Genomic DNA, 20,253 nt, shown 5'->3' on the forward strand with positions numbered 1-20,253 from the left:
ACCCTGGATCTATAGCTATTTCTTCTGCTTCAGATGCAAATCCACTAATGGATGTTAACAATCACATTTTTCATTAACTCTCTGTTTCTTACAAAATGTATCAGATATTGTATGTCGTTAATCCCTGTCCATTGCCTTATGTTTCGGAGCCAGAACATTTTTTTGCGTCCCATTTCTCTTTTGCTTTCAATTTTACCCTCGATTATAAGCTGAAGGAACTGGTATTTTTCATTTCGCATGAAAATACGTAGTATTCCTTTACTTGGTGGTTTCGAAAAGTTGGCGTTCTTGGTTGATTCTTTTAAGGACATCTACGTTTGTGATTATCGCCGTCCATGATATCTTTAGGATAAAGCCACATTTTGAAAGCTTCTAATCTGTTTATATCCCTCGTTTTGAGTGTCCAGCCCTCTAGGCCATATAGCAGCACCAACCATACGTAGCACTTATAGTTTAGCCGCTGAAAAAATAAACTTATCACGTGAACGGCACGCACTCTTAAACGTTCCTCTCCCGATGTCACCACTTTTTCCACGTTTACACCGCTCAACAAAACCGAATTTTAAGCACTGCCTAACGAAATTCCCCAGTGGTAGTGCGAAACACAAATAACGACGGTGTAAACAGTTCTTAGAAGATCTGGCTTCGAACGACCGCTCGATGCTTGCGTTGAGTGATCACGCGACCTAGGATTCCATCTTTTGAGGAACTCGAGTATAGTAAACCTTAGTCTCAGTTGAAGATCGAACTCTGAACAGGTGAGTGCCTTGCTGAATTTTATTAAAGCTTGTCGAGCTTGCTCAATGCGACATCTTCCTTTCTTGTCCGATGCCCAGTCTTCAAAAAGCCACGTTCCCAGGTATTTAAATTTGCTCACTCTTTCAATGGACTAGCTATTCAGTGTTATGGATATTCAGTGGAGTTTTCAAGTGCATCCAAGTTTCTGGGGATAATCATGAACTTGGTCTTTTTAGTATTAATCTCTAATCCCATTTGCTTACTGTATTCTCCGATTATAGTGACAAGTTATTGACTATATTGTCAACTGAAGATTACTGAAGTATTCCAACTGAAGATTGACTATATTGTCACAAATTAAGACACCGTCATCAGCATATCGTATTGTTGATCGTTGTTGATCAATACTCCATTCACTTTGATACCCATCTCTGCATCTTCCAAAGACTCTTGAAATGTGGCTTCTGAATAAATGTTAAATAAAAGAGGGGAAGCACACATCCCTGTCGAACACCCCTTAATATGTATGGGTTTGGATATAGAATTGTCTATTTTTATTTGTGCCTTTTGATACCAGTACAAGTTTTCAATGCATCTTATATTCTTTTGGTATATATCAAGTTTCTTGAGGATCTGGATTAACTTGTGGTGTTGGACACGAAGTGGTTGTGGTGTTGTATAGCCATTTACACATTTTAATGAGTTGTGTAGGATAACGCTTGTACATATGTGAGATTTTAACATACAATCTCTAGTTTTGATTGTGGACTGTAATTAGTGTAGGATTGTTAGGTTCAAGTGGGAGTATAAAGTATAAGGTTGTATACAGACAATATTAATTTGTATATAAAGTCTTACCCAGTTGTGAAATCTTGTCCGGAACACTGAAGCCGGTCACATACGAGATGACTGTTTTCGTACCACGTGCCTCGCGTTTTGACTGTTGCGAAATCGTGTATGGCGTCACTCCCGAATTACTGTTCGTGCACGTATTGCTATTTCGTTTTAGCTCAGAAGAAAGGCTGGACCATCAAGACATGTGGTACTTGTTGACCGTCAAACCGCTGATGAGAGAGAGTGCTCACCCTTTGGCGGGTGTAAGAGAAGAGAGAGTAGATTTCTTCTGTCCCGAATCCAAAATGGTCGGTCTGTAGGGGTAAGGGTAAAATTAAGAGGGGATTATATGGTACTATTAAACAGGGCTGGCTTGAGATTTATTTAAATTAAGGGTTGTAATAAGAGATTTAATGCAGTAAAAAATATAAGAATATTTTTTGCATGTGAAAATTGAACAAGTTGGATAAGTTTTTTTGGAACTGAAAGATCTGCCATTGACTTCCACATCTTCCACAATTTTCAACATATCTCAAAAAAAAATGTCTAGACTAGACCTTCGATCATTTTCTCAGCTATGCTCTTAATAGCTATGTTGTCAGTAAGTTATAACAATAAAGTTAAAAACTGCCAGCTAATAACCTTTCCTATTATTTTATCTAATTTCAGGGCTTACACTAAATTACATCACCGTTTCACTTTACTATAATATTCAGTTCAGTTGGAATTCATGCCCTCTACCTACGGTTATTATCTATAAGCTCGCAGTAACGAACTAAACTTTAAACAACTATTTATATTCTCTCTTTAGTAGTTAAACTACCCACGTTGCTGAAATAAGTTACTAAGTCATTCAGAATTGCTTTGAAAATAGGGTTTTAACGGTTTTATCGCCCAATTCCTCGAGTTTATTTATTGTACTAGTAGAATGTTTTCCAATACAGGACCAGGAGCGTCTGATTAAAATGGCCTTATTAATGTTAAAAGTCAGATTTGATAAAGGTCACATAACAGATGGTGATATTTTTAACAATAAAGTTATTTTACATCAAAAGTTATCATAGTAGGGGAGGAAAGTATACTAAATTTGCAGTTACTCGAGCGTTATGGGGACCTATTGGGTTGTGAAGAGTAGTCCTAAAACCAAAAAAGTTAAGTTAAGTTTTCCATAAATAGGGGGACTTTCCATTTTTTAATTTAATTTTCCATTTCCAACAATCGGTTTTTCCGATTATAGCGCCATCTATCCATAATTCAAAAAAATATCGTATTAAAAAAAATTTTTACGTAAGGAATCCAAATCTGCAATAAAAAAATGGAGGCTCCTATTTAGGAATTCAAAGTAACCCCCTACACCACCTCCGTACGGGGTCGTGCTTGGTGTCATTCGATATATTGTTCAAAAATATTAAATACGTGGATTTTTCAGTTTTTCGATCTGATGTTCATTTCGCGAAATATCGCGAGGTTCGTCTTTAAAATTTTAAATTTACCCCCACCCCTCTCCGTGGGGTGTCGTGTTTGGTATCATTTGATAGAGTTTTGAAAAATATTAAAAACGTATTTTTATTTTAATTGTTTTATTACAGTAAACTTTGCATCTGGGTCTTTTCGTCGTCTTCCTTGTTTTACTAGAGATGTCGCTGTTTTGCTTCCCAAAAGTGGAATTACTGCATCGAGGTGGTTTCCCTTAAAAGGAAGGCTTGTTGATTTTTGGTTCAGAGTTGGGACTGCATAGCTACACTGATGAAGCATGAGATGCAGAAATGGCTATCTGTAGATGGTGGTCCAACTCTGAATCAAATTAAAACAAAAACTGCATTTCCCCATTGTTCTTCTTTACTCAGATTTTTGAGTACTCGAAACTGTCTTTCGGCACTTTTTCCTAGACGAAAAGGGAGTAGATACGTGACCGTTGTCCTTTCTACTTTCTTCTATCGTCGGTGATTCTGCAAAACCTCGTATGCGAATCTTTCTTTTCCAGAATTTAGTTTTTTGCCCTGTCAGAAACTCCGCCAAAAACACATACTTCAACATAATGAAAATGTCATTTCGTAACTATGTTAACGTAATTAGGTTTCTTAACATTTTCATTACGCCAACATGTGTACCCCTTAACGGAGGGCTCTGACAGATCAAAAAACCAAATTCTGAAAAAGTTCTCATACGAGGTTTTGTAGAATCACCGACGCTATATTCGTCGTTTCCGTGCTTATAAATTGTTAAAGCCGGAGATTCAGGATGTAACCAAAAAGCAGTTTCTTTCGACGAAAAGTCTTGTATTTAAATAATTGTTTATTTTTTTATTTCAATTATTTTAATTGTTTTATTACAGTAAGCTTTGCATCTGGATCTTTTCGTCGTCTTCCTTGTTTTACGTATTTTTTAGTTTTTCGATCTGACGTTCATTTCGCGAAATATTCACTTTTTTATGAACCTTTGTGACTCACCCATCACTCAAATCGTCAGATTTTTGAAATATACACTGTTTTGCACTTATTTAACTTATCTTAATCTGGCAATTTCGAGTTTTTCTAAGGATAGATTTTTTTTTCGGACCCCCTTAACGAACTCACCTGTATTAAGAGCCAATATATGGTACAGTGTACAAGGTTTCTCCCCATGTGATAATCTGACGCGCTCGAGTAACTGCAAAAACCTCCGCTTGGGTTCCCCTACCATGGGATACTATTTGAAGAAGACTGAAATCTGTGTATTATTGTATTGTAATAGTTAGGCCACACGTAACACAATGAGGTCAGATATAAACAATACATATTTGAATTGTCAATATTTTTATTTTATGATTATAAACCTATTGTGGTTTCATGAAATAGGTTTAATCTTTTTATTCTTATAATATTGAGGTAAAATACAATATTCAGGATTTTTCTATGTGGCTTTCCTATGTGTCTAGTTTCAATTACTAATGATGTTTTCACTGATGATGGTCTGATAATTGTGAAAACGTTCTAAAATTTTTGATCCGTTTAGATAATTTCAATTTTATAAAAAAAATTAAATATATAGCATTATATATTAGAAGTTGTTTACTTAATTGTAAGTTTTTTTATACTATGACGTAGGTATACCAGGTTCACATTATAGTGCGTAAACTTATGCATAATAATTGTCGTAAGCCGTAAACCAAACAATAAACACAGCAGAGGTTTAAGGCGCTTTGAATTTTTAAAAGGGTGCTAAGTCCAAGGACCTACTTTTACACGAGATATCCCGTATTTAATTATGATCTAAGTGGGTCCTAATAAGTTCAAAATTTTCAACAATAGAAGATTTATAAGGGGAGATTATTTTCATTGCTTTACCAATATTGTAAGAGGATATTAGGATATCGAAGGCACTATATCTGTGAACCTTCTATACAGCCAACAACTGGGATTTTCCCTTATACCGGGTGTCCACTTATATTTTCCCCCATTTTAACTGCCTATAACTTCTAAACGACTCAAGATAGAAATATGCAGTTTTCGTTGAAATGTTTTATTTTAGTAAAAGTTTGGTTTGAACGGATTGCATTTTTTATATCGATTTTAAATAAAAAATGGCGGATTTTTGAAAAAAAAACGTTGTTGACTTTTTTTATTGAAACACCCAGTATATTTTTTGTAAATTGAAAGAACGGTCATTTACCTAACCAGCAATATAAAGTTTTTTTAAAATCGGTTGTTAAATGACTGAGCAATTCATTTTTATCAGTAATTTGACAACCGATTTTAAAAAACTTTATATCGCTGGATAGGCAAATGACCGTTCTTTCAATTTACAAAAAAATATACTGGGTGTTCCATTAAAAAAAAGTCAACAAATTTTTTTTCAAAAAATCGCCATTATTGTTTTCTTAATTGAAAGCGATGTAAAAAGCTCAATCCATCCAGACAAACCGTTTACTAAAGTGAAACATTTCAGCGAAAACCGCATATTTCTATCTTAAGCCGTTTAGAAGTTATAGGCAGTTAAAATGGAGCAAAATATAATTGGACACCCAGTATTACACTCTGGGGCAAAATTAACCGCCCACTTTAAAAATGGGTAATTTTTGAATTTCCTAAACCTGTTGTCCGATTTAAGTGATTTTTTAAAAATGTTATAACCTTATTCTTTAACAATATCGTAACAGGTTAATTTTCATTGTATACCGGGTGTACGAATCAAAGTGTGTTTTTGTTTTCAAAGTTCGCATCACCCTGTGGAATATTCTATCATTTGTAAAATACTGAAATTAAAAGCCAACTATAGCCTCATGTTTTCTCAACATTCTGTTTTTTGATTCATTCACTTAGGTTGGACCATAAAAAGTTAGGTACTTTAACAACTAGCCATGTTTTTCATCAATACAGGGTGTTTTTAAATAAGTGTGGCAAACTTTAAGGGATAATTCTGCATGAAAAAATAATGAAAGTTTGTTTTATAAACTTATGTCCGCATATGCTTCGTTAGCGAGATTGGGTGTGTTGAAATTTTTTTTATAAACTTATATGATGATTTATTTATTTCTCAAAAACCGGTTGAGATATGCAAATGAAATTTGGTGGATTTTGAGAGGTAGTCATTGTGCATTTTTTGACATACAATTAAGAATTTTATGTTCACCATTGTCGCACATAAGGGTCATATTACCCATATGCGCGCCAATGGTGAATATTAAATTATTAATTGTATGTCAAAAAATGTGCAATAACTACGTCTTCAAACCTACCAAATTTCATTTGCATATCTCAACCGGTTTTAAAGCAATAAATAAATCGTCGGTTTGTAAGAAAAATTTCAACACCCCCATCTTAGAAACGAAGCATTTGCGGACATACGTTTATAAAGCAAACTCTCATTATTTTTTCATGCACCCTTTAAAGTTTGTTGCGCTTATTTAGAAACACCCTTGCTGATGAAAAACATGGCTAGTTGTTAAAGTACCTAACTTTTTTATGGTCCAACACAAGCGAATGAATAAAAAAACTGAATGTTGAGAAAACATGAGGTTCCAGTTGGGTTTTAATTTCAGTATTTTATAAATGCTAGAATATTCCACAGGGTGATGCGAACTTAGAGAAAAAACACAGTTTGATTCGTACACCCGGTATACAATGAAAATTGACCTGTTTAGGTACAATTTAGTTTATCTACAATATTATTAAAGCAATATAAGGCTATAACACATTAAAAAATATCGGACAACACGTTTAGGAAATTCGAGACATCAAAAATGACCAATTTTTAAGGTGGGCTGTTAATTTTGCCCCAGAGTGTATTAGCTGATTTTTTTCTATTTTATATTTTGCAACGAGTTGGCAATTTTTTTTTAAAGTGTCACCTAAATTTATGGGCCTTTGTCATAACAGAGCCACTTTACACTTAACTTTAGATTAAAAACCCATTAAACGGAACTAGCACTTGGTTTAGCTAACTAGCGATATTTTATTATTAGACTGTGTCACTGGTAACGGTGTATAGCGAGCCGCAGGATTCTATAACAGGACAAGAGCAAGAGTATCAAAGCGTTGTAGAGGAAACAGAACTCATAAGTACATACACTTCTTTTTAATTTAATATCCCGCTTTTTGTGTTTTATGTGTGCTTCATTCTTTGTGCAATTAAAAACCGCCATTGGATAATATCAAGTAGTGGCCGGAAAGGGCGGGCCGGGTGTGGCGGGTATTCTTGGTGGAACGGTGTAATAAAACAGAGGCTGCTAGTACAGTTACGTTAGTTCGTTAGGATTTAAAATACCTAATATAATATATTTCTGTATTAGAATTTTGAGTTATATAGTAAGTGATAATCAGAGTAAAAGGATAATAACATGATGTGATTAACCATTAATAATTATTAATGTCTATCAAGTTAGCCCCCGAAAATTAAAAAACATTGTTTTGCTTATGTTTTTAAATTGTGCTAATGTTGTGCTAATTTGTGCCGATATTATTTTAATTTGTGCTGATACGAAAACTCAATTACACTATGATTAAAATTCGGGGGCCAACTTGACTCTCAGCCCCCGGTTTTTTTAAGAATATGAATTTATTTTCATGTTACGCAATTGCGCTCGATGTATCTTAAATTGTGCCGTTGGAATTTATGAAAATGCTTCAATGTTACGTATTTTATTTAACATTTAAAGCTCGGGGGCCAACTTGACTCTCAGCCTCCGGGTTCTTTTAAGAATATGAATTTATTTTCATGATACGTAATTGTGCTCGATGTATCTTAAATTGTGCCGTTGGAATTTTTGAAAATGCTTCAACGTTAAGCATTTTATTTAACATTTAAAGCTCGGGGGCCAACTTGACTCTCAGCCCTCGGTTTTTTTTAATATGAATTTTTTTTCATGTTACGCAATTGTGCTCGATGTATGTTAAATTGTGCCATTGGAATTTTTGAAAATGCTTCAATGTTACGTATTTTATTTAACATTTAAAGCTCGGGGGCTAACTTGACTCTCAGCCCCCGGGTTTTTTTAAGAATGTGAATCCACTTTTGTGTTACACAATTTTGCTCGATGTATGTTGAATTGTGCCGTGGGAGGTTTTGAAAATGCTTCAACGTTACGCATTTTATTTAACATTTAAAGCTCGGGGGCCAACTTGACTCTCAGCCTCGGGTTTTTTTTTAATATGAATTTATTTTCATGTTACACAATTGTGCTCGATGTATGTTAAATTGTGCCATTGGAATTTTTGAAAATGCTTCAATGTTACGTATTTTATTTAACATTTAAAGCTCGGGGGCTAACTTGACTCTCAGCCCCCGGGTTTTTTTTAAGAATGTTAATCCACTTTTGTGTTACACAATTGTGCTCGATGTATGTGGAATTGTGCCGTTGGAGGTTTTGAAAATGCTTCAACGTTACGCAATTTATTTTACAATAAAAATTGTCGTAACAGCTACAATTCAAAATTCCAACGGCATAATTCAAGATACATCGAGCACAATTGCGTAACATGAAAATAAATTCATATTCTTAAAAAAAAAACCCGGGGGCTGAGGGTCAAGTTGGCCCCCGAGTTTTAAATGTTAAATAAAATGCGTAACGTTGAAGCATTTTCAAAAATTCCAATGGCACAATTTAACATACATCGAGCAGAATTGGGTAACACAAAAATAAATTCACATTTAAAAAAAACCCGGGGGCTGAGAGTCAAGTTGTCCCCCGAGCTTTAAATGTTAAATAAAATGCGTAACGTTGAAGCATTTTCAAAAATTCCTACGGCACAATTCAAGATACATCGAGCACAATTGCGTACCATTAAAATAAATTTATATTCTTAAAAAAACCCGGGGGCTGAGGGTCAAGTTGGCCCCCGAGCTTTAAATGTTAAATAAAATGCGTAACGTTGAAGCATTTTCAAAAATTCCAATGGCACAATTTAACATACATCGAGCAAAATGGGGTAAAACAAAAATAAATTCACATTTAAAAAAAAACCCGGGGGCTGAGAGTCAAGTTGGCCCCCGAGCTTTAAATGTTAAATAAAATGCGTAACGTTGAAGCATTTTCAAAAATTCCAACGGAACAATTCAAGATACATCGAGCACCATTGCGTACCATTAAAATAAATTTATATTCTTAAAAAAACCCGGGGGCTGAGGGTCAAGTTGGCCCCCGAGCTTTAAATGTTAAATAAAATGCGTAACGTTGAAGCAATTTCAAAAATTCCAACGGCACAATTCAAGATACATCGAGCACAATTGCGTACCATTAAAATAAATTTATATTCTTAAAAAAACCCGGGGGCTGAGAGTCAAGTTGGCCCCCGAATGTTAATCATAGTGTAATTGAGTTTTCGTATCAGCACAAATTAAAATAATATCTGCACAAATTAGCACAACATTAGCACAATTTAAAAACATAAGCAAAACAATGTTTTTTAATTTTCGGGGGCTAACTTGATAGACATTAATTATTAAAGTAGGAGTAGGTTGAATGCTCGAATATATGGAATTTATAGATACTCCAGGGAAATAAGGTTTTTGTCAGGACACTCGAGCAGCCAGGTTGCAAATGGGTTTTTTGGATACTATATACCTAATACATTATACATACAAAAATGCCCGTCACAGTTCGGACGAGAATTTTAGTTATTAACAAATAAGGGTCAAAAATGGCAGTTTTTTCGTTTAAATCGCTACAGGCAAAAATAGGATAAATAAATATCTTATTTATAGTATTCTTCTTTTAGTAGATGAGCCACTGTTTAAAATGGCAGTTTTTTAATTCTGGTCCGATCATTTGTTGCTTCGAAAATTGCAAAATAAAACTAAAATCTCAAAAATAAAAAATTTGCTATAACTTTCGCGAAACTGACCTTACGACTTTTATATTTCACAAAAAGTTGATTCAAAGAGTCCGTATTTAGTGTGACCAACTAGCCCGAAAAATCCGGGACATGGCCCGAATTCCGAAGTCGTGTCCCGGCGTCCCGGATAAGGCTTCCGGGTCATCCGAATTTTCAACGTTTTGGTAAAATTGTCTTTTGAAATTTTGAATACGTTATTCTTCTAAGAATTCACATCAGATTGAATCGGTGGGACGAAAAAAAGTGGACAATTTCTAGAGTGTAATACTAATACCACATTACCACATCCAAAACGCATAAATTTTATATCGTGGTAATATAGTTCTACGAAAATTAAAACGGTGGACTTTTTTTCGTTTCTGTATTTTAATTATTGTCTTCTGAAAAAAAATGGCCCGATTTTCATTGAAAAGTTCCGGATTTCAGGTATTTTTTTCAGCCTTGTCCCGGATTCGACTGAATTGGAGTTGGTCACACTACACTGTACAAAAAATTATAAGACGATTCGTCAATTAGTTTAAATTTTATTCAATTTGTTTATCCCAAAGAGCTTTTTTTGTAATGTTATTGTTCAGAAAATAATAATTATATAGAAATTCTGTGAAAACCACATAAAACAACAATAGTCTTGTTTTCAAATTATTGAAGAAAATCATTAAAAAGTAATTTTTGTCACTACGAAAACATTTTACTAAAGTAGAGTCATTTTTGGCTTGAAAACAATTTGAATAGCTTTGTTAATATTGACTGTAGAGTAAATTTACCTTGGAATTTCAAAAGCTGGTATTTTTACACAAATTAAAAAAAAACACTTTTCGCCTATGTTAATTACGGTCAAAGTTAGCCACTTTTATTATTTAATTCACAGTTACTTCAATATACATAAAATTCTCCTGTAAAAGCGTTAGTTACCATACTACTCCGAAACGACTTGGCCGATTTTTATGAAATTTTACAAGTGTATCCTATGGGACTGAGAATAGGTTTTAATCTATTTTTCATATCCATAAGTTATAATGGGGGTTGCCCCCTGACATTTTTTTTTATTTTTTTTGGACAAAATTGTCTATCTTAATTTTATATGATGTAGGATTAAAAAATACATACAACCCTTAATTTACACTTTTTCATCACCAACCCCTATTTGTTAATACCCATCTATATATTTACATCTATAAAATTCTCCTGTCACAGTGTTAGTTGTCATACTCCTCCGAGACCGCTTGACCGATTTTTATGAAATTATAAATGTATATTCGGTAGGTCTTAGAATCGGTCGTAATCTATTTTTCATATCCGTGAGTGAGTGATAAGGGGAACTCCCCCTAACATTTTTTGAAATGTTAGGTGGGGATTTACGTACATAACGTACTCTACAAGACTACGAGTACATACAATTTAAAAAAATTATGATCAAAATCCATCAACAAGCTCTGGAGATATTAATCGCAGCATATGTTTGAAGAATCAATTTCATTTTTTGAGTGCACGGATTTTAATAATTCATTTCCACCGACCACAAATCGATTTCGTTAGAACGTTATTTTTAAAGCTTTACTAACAACTCTGTTGAAGTTTAAAGTTTACTCAAACTTTTACACATAAACTATATACCTTCAACTTCGAAACGGCGCTAGTTGGGTTGCTTAATTGTTATAAACAAAGTAGCTGTCAATTAAATAAAAAAAGTGGCTAACTTTGACTGTAATTAACCTAGACAAAAAGTGTTTTTTTGAAAATTCGTATAAAAATACCAGATCTTCAAATCCTAAAGTAGTTTTAATCTACAGTCAATATTTACAAAGTTATTAAAATTGTTTATGAACTAAAAATGACCCTACTTTAATAAAATGTTTTCGGAATGATAAAAATGACATTTTAATGATTTTTTTAAACACTTTGAAATCATGACTTTTCTTCTCTTATGTGGTTTTCATAGAGTTGCTATTACATTACTATTTTCTGAACAATATTATTGCGAAAAAAAAGCTCATTGGGATAAACAAATTGAATAAAATTTAAACTAATTGACGAATCGTCTTAAAAATTTTTGTGCATTATACGGACTATTTGTCTCAACTTTTCGTGCAATATGAAAGTCTTAAGGTCATTATCACAAAAGTTATAGCAATTTTTTTATTCTCGAAATTTTAGTCTTATTTTGCAATTTCTGAAGCAAGAAATGATCGAACCGAAATTCAAAAACTGCCATTTTAAACCTTGGCTCATCTACTACGGTAATAACAGTATAAATATTCTTGTTCTCATGATCATTTTTCAGTGCGTCACAGTTTTTCGATTTCTCTCTAATGCATTAAGTTTGATGAGACGGAAAAAGCGGTAGCTCCGTGATTAAACACAAAAATAATGCAGCATTACAATGGTTATATACATAAGATGTCTATTCCTAACCTACGTTTGATTCGTTGATATTTAGAATGCGCGTTTTTTCTAGCCAGTCAAATACACGTATTACGAACATTTGACGAAAACTTCGTCCATTTTGGCCATTTTTTAGAAGTGTCAAAGAGTCAAGTGACGGTTATTATTCAGGTCAGTATTTTGTGTACCTGTCATTTTGAAATTTCGAATTCGACTTCCCTTGTGTTTCACAACGTTTTTGTGCATTACTTTGTGTTTTGGTTTAGAATTTAGTTCGTTAAAAGTTAGTTTTGTATTTTGGTTTAGAATTTAATTAGTTAGAAGTTAGTTTATACTCCAGGTCTTTATGCAAGAAAAATATCCATAGTAAGGAGACGTAACTCATGGCTGAAAAACCTTAGGAACTGGTTTGGATGTAATAACAATGAATTATTTAGAGCCGCGGTTTTAGAAATAAAGATCGCTCTGATGATAACCAACTTTTTAAGCGGAGACAGCACCTAGAGAAGAAGATAAAACACAGTGTATGGATAGTTTTGTGTCATTTTTTAATGTTTCCATATTTATAAATTTAATTAACAATATTGTTTACTTTTTAATTTTATTCTCCTTTATAAAAAATACCTACATGTTAACTATTGTGTAAAAATCAAATCTACTAAATTACTAATTAATTTAATTCCACAAGCTTTTCATCTAAAGTACGATTCTGGCATCTGTCAGATTCGTCAATAATTACATGAAATAAGTCTCGACACACCCAATACAGTATATGACGTCATAATTAATGACGCACTGAAAAATGATCATGAGAACAAGAATAAGATATTTAATTACCCTATTTTTACCCGTAGCGATTTAAACGAAAAACTGCCATTTTTGACACTTATTTGTTAATAACTAAATTTCTCGTCCGAACTGTGACGGGCATTTTTGTATGTATAATGTATTAGGTATATAGTACCCAAAAAACCCATTTGCAACCTGGCTGCTCAAGTATCCCGAACATGGTATATTTTTGCCTTATTTCCCTGGAGTAAGAAGTAAAAGGCAGATATCGAGCACCTAGTTTATTAAATCTTGTCCATGCATACTTTTGCTCCTAGAGCATCATCATGGGCGTCTGAAATAAGCCAAAAAAACACCATTGTAACAAAAGAAACAGTTGGAAAAACTTTGACAAAAAATCGAAGTTGATGTGAAATAAAAAATTACAATAACGTAAACTTATTTCGTCAAATCAGGAAGGTATCCTGGCAAAATGTCATAACATTTGTTTGGAGAGAGAATTGGCAAATTAAATCATAACATAAAACAGATACTGGACAATGGACAAAACAGATTAAATTAATAGATGCCGGTACTACATCATTAGCAAGTCGAATTGTTGCTCCATCTTCGACTTGCTTATTTCAAACGCCCCTGATGATGCTCTAGGAGCAAAAGTATATTTGGGCAAGATTTAATACCAGGTGCTCGATATCTGCCTTTACTTCTATAAATTCCATTAATCATTATTTTTACTACTACCGGTAGATCTTAGATTAGAGAAGTATGTAAAATTTAAATGTTTATGTGATAATTTAGCCACATAATAGCTGTTTTGACCTATAGTACATTCATTCAAGCAATTTACCTCGCAATTCTAAAGGTCTTCATGAATTTTTTTCAAAATTTGAGAGTAGCTCAAAAATGATGTAGTTAACAAACCTGACGTGGTGCCAATGTCTGCTACTACCCCAGGAGTGAATGCCACCCTTTCTCGAGGGTGGAAATTTAAAATTTCAAAATGACACCGGGAATCGATAGAGAATTGATTTTTATGAAGAAAATGTAAAAGATTACTAGAATTATTTATTAAATGTAATTAGAATTCTATTGCAGAACGCGTGGAAATTATTGCCATATTGTGTGAACATGGAAAGTGTACAAGGAAAATAGCGAAATCATTGAATCAACTTAATCAAGATGGGCAACTAATTTACTCATACTTTTTTACAACCATAGAGTATAATTAATACAACCTTAACTGGAACATTGTCTAATCAGATAAACTTGCTGTTGATTTTCTTGATATATAATTCAAAGAAATTTATACAAAAATATATTTTATTAGTATTTTGCCAACAAGTCAATTGGCAATAGAAAATGACTGTACTATATACAAAGCAGGAAGAATATTTTAATTCTTTTATTTCGCTAGTTTTATATACATAGCTGCAATAAACTGTATATACGCTGATAATGTTCTACCACATGTTACTTTTGGCATAGTAACATGATTATAATTATTTGTAATTGAAGTCATTTCTAATATCTTCTCTCATAACAAATACGAGAAATGAAGAATAAATTTTAAATTAAGAGAGTATTTCTTACAAAACTGAACATATATATGATACAATGTAACAAACTGCTAGCTCCTCTGTGTAAGAAAAATTTATTATTAGTGCCTCTAAAATAATTAACAAAAATTACTAGGACTTGGTTTGGTTCTCGGTGAAGTTTTAGCACTAACTTGCGCAAAAAATGTGTTTTAGCACGGGTTTTATGAGTTCCCCATCACGTATTAACCAAAATCCTAATTCATTATTTGGTGCACGTCTTTCCCATCATTTGTATAAACTAAATCATTTGAAGTTCGTATTGTAATCTGCGCAACGATTAAATTTTCATTATTTAGCGCAATTGGCACAATTTTCACTATAAGTAAAGATTATGTTTATTTATAAGAGTAACAGATTTGGTTGGAAGTGTTTGAGAAATAAAGAGCCTCTCTGACCTCACGAGCCATGTTGTGATTTTGAAAGATTTCGTTAAAAGTCCAAAACTACCAATCTCGCACTGGAGAGAGAAGAAAGACATGACGTTCTATGTAAGTATCAATTGGCACAGAATACCCAATGCTATGTATAGAAGTTTACTAGTTCTACTACTGTCTCTGTAGACGTGACGTTGTATGTAAGTATCAATTGGCACAGATTACCCAATACTATGTACCTATAGAATATATGAATTTCATTGGAAAAACTATTGCTGAAATGGATCCTATTGATACAGATAAACTAGATTACTGTCATGTATAAACTGGGGCCACTGACATGGGTAGCATGCTGGGGTGTATTTCCACCGCCAAGAAAGGTTCCACTACCTTAATACATGCATCAATGCAACTTTTAATAACTTGATAGATTTTGCTCCAGCCACTACTTTCGCTAGCTAGTTTGCTACTACTGTATTGCCCAGATCTTTAGCTGAATTGTAGATTCCATGTCAAAAATTAGCGATCACACATTATTGTAGTTACTCTTGATATAAAAAAAAATGCAATATTGTAACTCATTAGACGATATTATTGCTAAATTGAGTAGGAACCATTTATCTCAAGATCACAAAATTCAAGATCTTCTACTAAAAATATACACCGTTTATTCTCACTCTCTTTTCAAAATGCCTAAGTCCTCACTGATCATGTTGGAAAATTTGTTTCTGTTGAACAAACTATTAAATGATGTCAAAAGATTCTTTTTGGTGAATTAGATAAATAATTAACAGAAGTAGCATTCTACACGTTAGCGCAATTTGAACATAATTTCATTAATCAACAGAGCTACAGAGAAAAACATCTAGATCTAAAAAAATATCAAGCCTCTTACAAAAACTAAACCATAACGTGTGTCCCTGAGAAACACTGATGTGTGATAAGTCAGCTTCAGTTTTTAGCGATGTACGGTGATATAATGAACAAACCCAGGAAAAAAGGAAGAGATTACACCTGTATTTGTTGTAATGGGCAACATCAGAAAAATATCTATGCATTAATGTTCTTGAGAAAGAACTATGGAAAATCCTCGGGAAAATGACAGAAAAATCGAGAAAATAATCTGCTGTATACGCATATGTATACATACGGTGCGCACAGAGGGCTTAGTGACATTAGTTTTGTTTTAGTAGTACGTTGTATAAAAGTCATAACAAATTTTCACTTTGTTAATCAACCCATTGCTAAAATAATGTTTGTGTATGTCCTTTTTATTCCCCTGGAATGTCTTATAATTACCATTTTTTTCCTCTGTGGTGAAAGGATTATGTACTAAAGAAAATTCAACTACAAAAATATTAACTCTGCTTACATTTCCAGATGATCGACGTTAAAAACAATATCCACTATCCCAGCGGCTATCCCATATCTCAACACCCGCCCGTGTTCCTATGTTCTTCTCCAGGACCTGATCCGTACTGTTCCCAGGACCTCTACAATCCAGTATACGAAGAATTAAGCGACGCAGACAGCGAACTAACGCCCGCCCATCACAGCGAAGATGAATTTGCCGAAGACGAACTGTCATTGGCTGGAGAAATGGAAAGAAGAAGACTGGACATTCCTCCGCCGCCATATCGACCAGAAACGGTAAGAGGAAATAATAGTACTAGACCTGACACATCATCCAGCCTCAAAACTCCCCTGCTGAACATATGCCTCTTCCTCGTTCTTATAACATCGTCTATTTTGCGCCGCTCCCATCCAGTTTTTTATTTAGCCGTATCTTCAGCCCACATGTAGGTGACCGACGCTTCTCTTGTCTTTCCTTGGTGTCCATTCCAATACCCTCTCTTTCCGTCGCCCATCTGTCATTCTAGTGTCCTGCCATCTGCATTTTAATCTGGCTATCCTTTCAATAACTTCAGTCATCTTGGTTCTTCTCCTGACCTCTGCGACTTTTATTTTGTCTCCCACAGTTATTCCCAATATGGATCATTCCATCATTCTGTGTGTGACTGTCAGTTTGGACCTGATACAAACAATCTCATAATACACTGGGGTGCAAAATTAACCGGACACCTTCAAAATGGGTAATTTTTGATGTCTTGAATTTCGTAAACCTGTTGTCCGATTTAAGTAATTTTTTAATATGTTACAGCCTTATTCTTTAACAATATCGCTGTAATAATATTGTTGCTAAAAAGGTAAATTTTCATTATATACCGGGTGTACCAATGAAACTGTGTTTTTTTCTCAAGCGTCGCATCACCCTGTGGAATATTCTAGCATGTATAAAATACTCAAATTAAAACTCACCCATAGCCTCATGTTTTCTCAACATTGTGTTGTTTGATTCATTCTCTTATGTTGGACCATAAAAAAGTTAGGCACTTAAACAATTAGCCATGTTTTTCATCAATACCAATTACCAATACCAATTAGCCATGTTTTTAAATAAGTATGGCAAACTTCAAGGGGTAATTCTACATTAAAAAAATAATGACAGTTTGCTTTATAAACGGTATGTCCGCAAATGCTTCGTTTCCGAGATAGGGGGTGTTGAAATTTTTCTTACAAATTGACGATTTATTGATTGCTTTAAAACCGGTTGAGATATGCAAATGAAATTTGGTGGGCTTTAAGGCGTAGTTATTGTACATTTTTTAACATACAAGTAAGAATTTAATATTCACCATTGGCGCGCATGCGGGTAATATGGGCCGTCATATTACCCGTATGCGCGCCAATGGTGAATATTAAATTCTTAATTGTATGTCAAGAAATGTGCAATATCTACGTCTTAAAACCCACCAAATTTAATTTGCATATCTCAACCGGTTTTAAAGCAATAAATAAATCGTCGAGTTTGTAAGAAAAATTTCAACACCCGTATCTTGGAAACGCAGCATTTGCGGACATACCGTTTATAAAGCAAACTGTCATTATTTTTTCATGTAGAATTACCCCTTGAAGTTTGCCATACCTATTTAAAAACACCCTGTATTGATGAAAAACATGGCTAATTGTTAAGGTGTCCAACTTTTTTATGGTCCAACATAAGCGAATTAGACAAACAACACAATGTTGAAAAAACATGAGGCTATGGTTGGGTTTTAATTTGAGAATTTTATACATGCTAGAATATTCCACAGGGTGATGCTAAGTTTGAGAAAAAAACACAGTTTCATTGGTACACCCAGTATATAATGAAAATTTACTTGTTTAGCAACAATATTATTACAACGATATTGTTAAAGAATAAGGCTATAACATATTAAAAAATCACTTAAGGTACTAGTACACTTTAGAAGACCAAAAATAATCATTTTTTCCAAGAATTTTTTTCTCAGAACCTTAATTAGAAATGAACATAAAACTTTTTACATATTAATATCTGACTCTTAGAGAGTACAAAAAATGTATATTTTTTCATTTATGCACGTACACGAATATTGTAGAGGGCACCAAAGTGGAGGCCTCGAAAAATGATGGCGGACAGTTAATCTCAGGATTGGGAGATCTGAAACAAAAAAATCGTACTGCATTTGAAAAGGGAAGGTTTCTTACGTGACAATTGACCACAATTTGACCAAAAAATAGAAAATAAATATTCTTTAACCATGAAAAACTTAAGAAAAACGGGCGATATTTTCACAAAAATTTTTCAAATTTCCGTAAAATCTTTTCTTTGCGGAATTTTTCACTAACGGTGATGAATTTTCACGTAAGAAACTTCTTTTTCAAATGTACGATTTTTTTGTTTCAGAGATCCCAATCCTGAGATTAACTGTCCGCCATCGGAACTACTTTTTTTTTCGAGGCCTTGACTTTGGCACCCTCTACAATATTATTGTACGTGCATAAATGAAAAAAGATATATTTTTTGTATTCTCTAAGAGTTAGATATTAATATGTAAAATGTTTTATGTTCATTTCTAATAAATGTTCTGAGAAAGAAATCTTGAAAAAATGCTTATTTTTGGTCTTCTAAAGTGTACTATAATACCTTAAATCGGACAACAGGTTTAGGAAATTCGAGACATCAAAAATGACCCATTTTTAAGGGGTCAGGTTAATTTTGCACCCAGTGTATATTCCAGTCACGACCATGTTTTATTTTGTAACGTTTCTAATTTCTTTTACTAGATTTTTTTAATTGTCTTTTAAGTAGTTAGTAGACCAATAAGAACCTTAAGCTGCTCAGCACAATAACTGATCCTGCGCGTGTATTTGTATGGACGATGTTCACTGCTTTCTGCCTCTGGTTTTTGCAGCTGCTACTGCAAATAATCAACAGGTAGTAAAACCCAGACTCTCCTAACCACTTCTCTATGAAATACTTTTAAGGGGCTTAAATTTTCCTTAGGACATTATATGAGGTACTTACCTAGTTTAAAAGATAATTATGTTTTTTTATTAATTTCGTAGCAAGATTCACACCCTGTAGTTTGTAGTGATTTGTCATCAAAATTTCTTTTTATATTTAAACGATTTTTAATATAGCGAAATGTTTAATTTTAGTATACAGGGTTGGTCGAAGCTGCGAATGAATATTCTTTGAGTTTTCTTAAATAGAACACTCTGTATTTTAGTATTGTAATAAAATGATATTTTATTATACTTTTTTATTTCTTAAGCATTTCCTATACCTAACTGCTTTAGTTTGTGAGTTATTCGTTCGTGATTATTTGAGCCAAATAATAAGGACAACAAAAATTACGTGAAATATTATTAGGTTGGCCGTGGAAATATTCAATCAAAACTAATTTTTCGGAAAAGGTACATATTAATCTAGACTGATACTTAACTTATTAATATTGGATGATATATCAAAATGCGTACGTAGTTAAGATTGCTGGTGCGTAAAATATTAATAAAAACATCCAATATTCTAACCTTAACTAAATTTTCTTAAATATTTGACATTATACTATTTTTACAGTTCCAGTTGCTTTGTTACCATTACTAATATGATTTTTTCTAATAAAAAACTTGTTCGGGAATCCTTATTTCTTTATTTTAATATTGCTATGATTCTACTATTTATTTATTTTCGGGTAGAATAAGCTTTAGACAATTTAATTATATGTAGTTATTTTGGTATGCCCCCTGTAAAATGACGCGGAATAACCTTCTTAATGTCAATTTTTAAAATTATCCACAAGCTCAAAGCTTATCGCTTTCGGTACGCATGTATAAAACTGGACATGCGTTAAGTACTTT

At 33.3% G+C, this 20,253-nt stretch overlaps 1 protein-coding gene across 4 annotated transcripts in view; it reads left to right on the forward strand.

The window, feature by feature from the left end:
• Positions 1 to 20,253, forward strand: part of LOC114324457 (uncharacterized) — a 558,952-nt gene that overhangs the window by 506,460 nt on the left and 32,239 nt on the right. For all 4 annotated transcript variants that reach the window (XM_028272313.2, XM_028272315.2, XM_028272314.2 and 1 more), the window contains exon 5: positions 16,408 to 16,677. In XM_028272313.2, the coding sequence (XP_028128114.1) occupies positions 16,408 to 16,677 (270 nt within the window). The remainder of the gene's footprint in view (positions 1 to 16,407; positions 16,678 to 20,253) is intronic.

Source organism: Diabrotica virgifera, chromosome 6 (genome assembly GCF_917563875.1).
Source record: "Diabrotica virgifera virgifera chromosome 6, PGI_DIABVI_V3a".
Taxonomy (NCBI): Eukaryota; Metazoa; Arthropoda; class Insecta; order Coleoptera; family Chrysomelidae; genus Diabrotica; species Diabrotica virgifera.